Source organism: Centruroides sculpturatus, unplaced genomic scaffold (assembly GCF_000671375.1).
Source record: "Centruroides sculpturatus isolate CEXI.00-Female unplaced genomic scaffold, Cexi_2.0 scaffold1139, whole genome shotgun sequence".
Taxonomy (NCBI): Eukaryota; Metazoa; Arthropoda; class Arachnida; order Scorpiones; family Buthidae; genus Centruroides; species Centruroides sculpturatus.
This window is the reverse complement of record NW_019385735.1, coordinates 267,926-271,506: the sequence shown is the minus strand read 5'-3', so window position 1 is coordinate 271,506 and position 3,581 is coordinate 267,926. Positions and strand designations below refer to the sequence as shown.

Below are 3,581 nucleotides of genomic sequence, written 5' to 3'. Positions count from 1 at the left end.
ACGACAGAGGCATGATTTTAATATTCTATCCAGAACAAGCGAGAAATGTCATCTTCATGTTAAATGTAAACGTTACTTAATATTTTACAATGTGAAAATTTTAATAAATAGATTTCAAAAGTAATCCATTATTTTAGAAAATAGTATTTTTATATAATTAATCTATTACTAATATGTTAAATTTTTATAGAAATATTGCATTAATTTAACATAAATTTTAAACTATTCATTTTTAATATACATGAAAAACAATAAAAAGGTCTAACCTTTATTCGTAAACGAACCAAATAGAGCCATCACGATGTCATATAAAGAAGTCTTTTTATCAGAATAAAACTTTGCACTCATGTTAAAAATTAAATAAAAAAATATTGTTCCTACAAAAAAAGTCATGATTGTTGCAATCCACACCTGTATAAAATAATAAATTAAAAGTTACATTTTACAGTATTCTTTAAAGAAAATAAAGACAATTTTACAAGAATTGTAGAGTTGTATCAAATGTAACTGTAATTGTATCAAATGTAAATGTGATCACCGATTTTTAACATGAAACACCGGGAATTCAAAGAGAAAATGAGTTTATTAAAACTCTGTAAATATTTTTGTTGAAGTTCCCTCCGTGAGTTGTTGCAATGATTTTTATCATTTTGACAATTCAAATGCCACCACTCTGTTCTGCCAGTACGCAAGCAATAACGTACAGCTTCTTGGACTACTGCATTCTTTCTAAAATGTATTCTTATGAAACGAACTTTTACGAAATCAAACAAGTGTATTTGACAATAGTAGATATGTACTGCAGGGTACTGCAGTACGTATCTACTATTATGTTAAAATTTAACGTGTACTGCAGGAGAATAGTAGATATGTACTGCGATAAATACAGTAGACCCCCCTACAACATGGTAGATATGTTTGGTGTTTTATAAAATTCATGCTCTACGAGTCCTTAAATACATGAGCCAATCACAGCCCGGCACGTATGCAGTTTGACAACGGCAAACAGACTACGGCTGTTTGAAAGGTTTTCTTCCATAAAATTAATGGATTCTAGACTAATTTGACTCAACATTTCCGAAACACGTATAATTTTTTTTTGGGAATAATCCATATAAACTATGCTATAAACAAAAAATTGTAGGATTACTTACCGAGTGTGCACCGTTCGACAACGCTATTGCTTCAGGTTGTTTTCGTCGTGGAGCGGCGCGTCGAACGGCGAGCGCGTTTCCTGATAAATTATTTTTCTGCGGAAAATTTGCTGAACTTTTGAGACATCATTGATATTAATATAATTTTTACGGACGTTAAATAATAAATGCCAAAATAATTAAAAAAACCGATGGAGTCAGAAATTTTTCTTTCGTTTCCTTCTTACATAAATGTAAAATACGAAAAAAGTTATATTTTTTTTTCTTCTGAATTTTTGGATAATATCATTATATAACCTCAATTTTTAAAACGTTAAGCCAATAATAACTATAATTTTTTTTCAAAAAAGAAGTTAAAATAGGGTATAAAAAAATAATTTACAGAGAAAAAAAATTTTTATTTACATTACGAACAAGCTTCCCAGATGCATTTCGCCAAAAAACCTCTTCAGTGAGTTTACAGTGCACAGTTTACATTCTATCCGCTGTACACAGCTTACAATGCACAGTTTAGAATGTAAACTGTGTACTGTAATCCCACTGTAAAGGCTTTTTGGCAAAATGCATCTGGGAATCTTGTTCGTAATGTAAATAAAAAAAAATTTTCTCTGCAAATTATTTTTTTTCTTTTTCATACCTATTTTAACTTCTTTTAAAAAAAATTTTTAATGTCGTTATTGGCTTAACGTTTTAAAAATTGAGGTTATATATTATCCAGAAAGTCAGAAGAAAAAGAAAAATATAACTTTTTTCGTATTTTACATTTATGTAAGAAGGAAACAAAAAAATAATAAATGGTTTTTAGTAGATCCGCTGCTCGTTTAAACTCAACGATTTGTGCAATATCCACTATTGGTCTAGATTCGACCAATCCTGTCGCGACACGAATCGGCGATGACGTTTTACCGTATCATACGAGCCTCTTTTAGTGGGTTTATATGAATACGATCGCAATTTTTTCGCTGTTATATACGAATCTGTGTTATATGAATCCGTTTTATTGGGGTCTACTGTAAGTCTACAGCATTTATATCTCAATGCATTGGGTGTTCGAACGTGCAAAATGACAATGGGCATTATTTTAAAGAATAATGACTTCTCTGTCATCTCTTGTCACATAATGCACGAAAAAGTTGTTTTAAAATAGTATGGAAATAATCAGTATTCATTTTTTCAAGTTTAGAAAATGTTCCATTAGGTATCAATCGGTATTTCAGTAAACTGTATTATGATTACTAATATCCTTATTTTCGACATTCAAGTATTCGATCCCTCTTCTGAAGAACCATACATCAAGAATCTTAAAAGCTGTTGAAGAAAACTATAAATTTTGTATATCGAGATATTCTTTTTTCCATAAGAGATAATTGCACAGTAACGGAAAGAAGCATATATTTCAGTAAACTGTATTATGATTACTAATATCCTTATTTTCGACATTCAAGTATTCGATCCCTCTTCTGAAGAACCATACATCAAGAATCTTAAAAGCTGTTGAAGAAAACTATAAATTTTGTATATCGAGATATTCTTTTTTCCATAAGAGATAATTGCACAGTAACGGAAAGAAGCATATGTGCGATAATATCCTGGGATCATTTGCAATCTTAGTCTTATCCACAAAGTTATTAACACCCTCGGAATAATTAATTCACATAGTAAGAAAGAAAAGATTAATGAAGGTAAGTGTTTTGACCGATACGATAGAAGCAGTTGATTGCAAAATTATATAACTATAAACAGCAAAATTAGCGTTGGAGATGTTGATGTTATTGAAAAGGCAAAAAAGCAAATTATAAAAAAATTTGAGTTAGGTAAAGGGTTGGGATGGAAGGTGGCGAGATCGTGAATTATAGCAAATTTTTCTGTAGAAGAAGTATAAGACGTGAAATTAATAAAACCAAAAAAAAAATACATAGTTATAAAAGGAAATGAATGTGCTGTTCCTGATCATGTAGAAATGTTAGCCTTGATATGTATTTTTTTTTTTTACTTGGACGAACAGTGATTGTGTGACGAGTACGAGAATGACTTACAGTACGGTGTTTTAAGTATAAAAAATAAAAACGATCAATGTTAGGAAGAGGAAAAGCTTCACTATCAGTAAAGAATGTTTAGAGTAACTTAAAATATATTCTCGTGTTACTTGTAAATTGTATACTATAAATATAATATGGTATTTTCTTATAAATAATGATATTTTATATAATTATATAATGATAATTTATTTTTCTAAAGTACTGTACATAAATATAATTTTTTAAAGTTTATATTAAACTTTCTATTATCAATGATCATAGTATTATAAGATATAAAGACTTTCTTTCAGTTTTATATTTAATCCCTAAAAAAAGGTATCAGAAAATAATTATTTATAATTTGTAATGGAATATTTTATTTAATTTTTTCTATTAATTATGTAATGAA

General features: G+C 28.7%; 1 protein-coding gene across 1 annotated transcript in view; it reads right to left on the bottom strand.

Moving 5' to 3' along the window:
- Positions 1–389: 389 nt before the first annotated feature.
- Positions 390–3,581, bottom strand: part of LOC111641652 — a 47,160-nt gene continuing 43,968 nt past the window's right edge. Inside the window, exon 12 of the mRNA XM_023387853.1 lies at positions 390–411. Within this exon, the coding sequence (XP_023243621.1) occupies positions 390–411 (22 nt within the window). The remainder of the gene's footprint in view (positions 412–3,581) is intronic.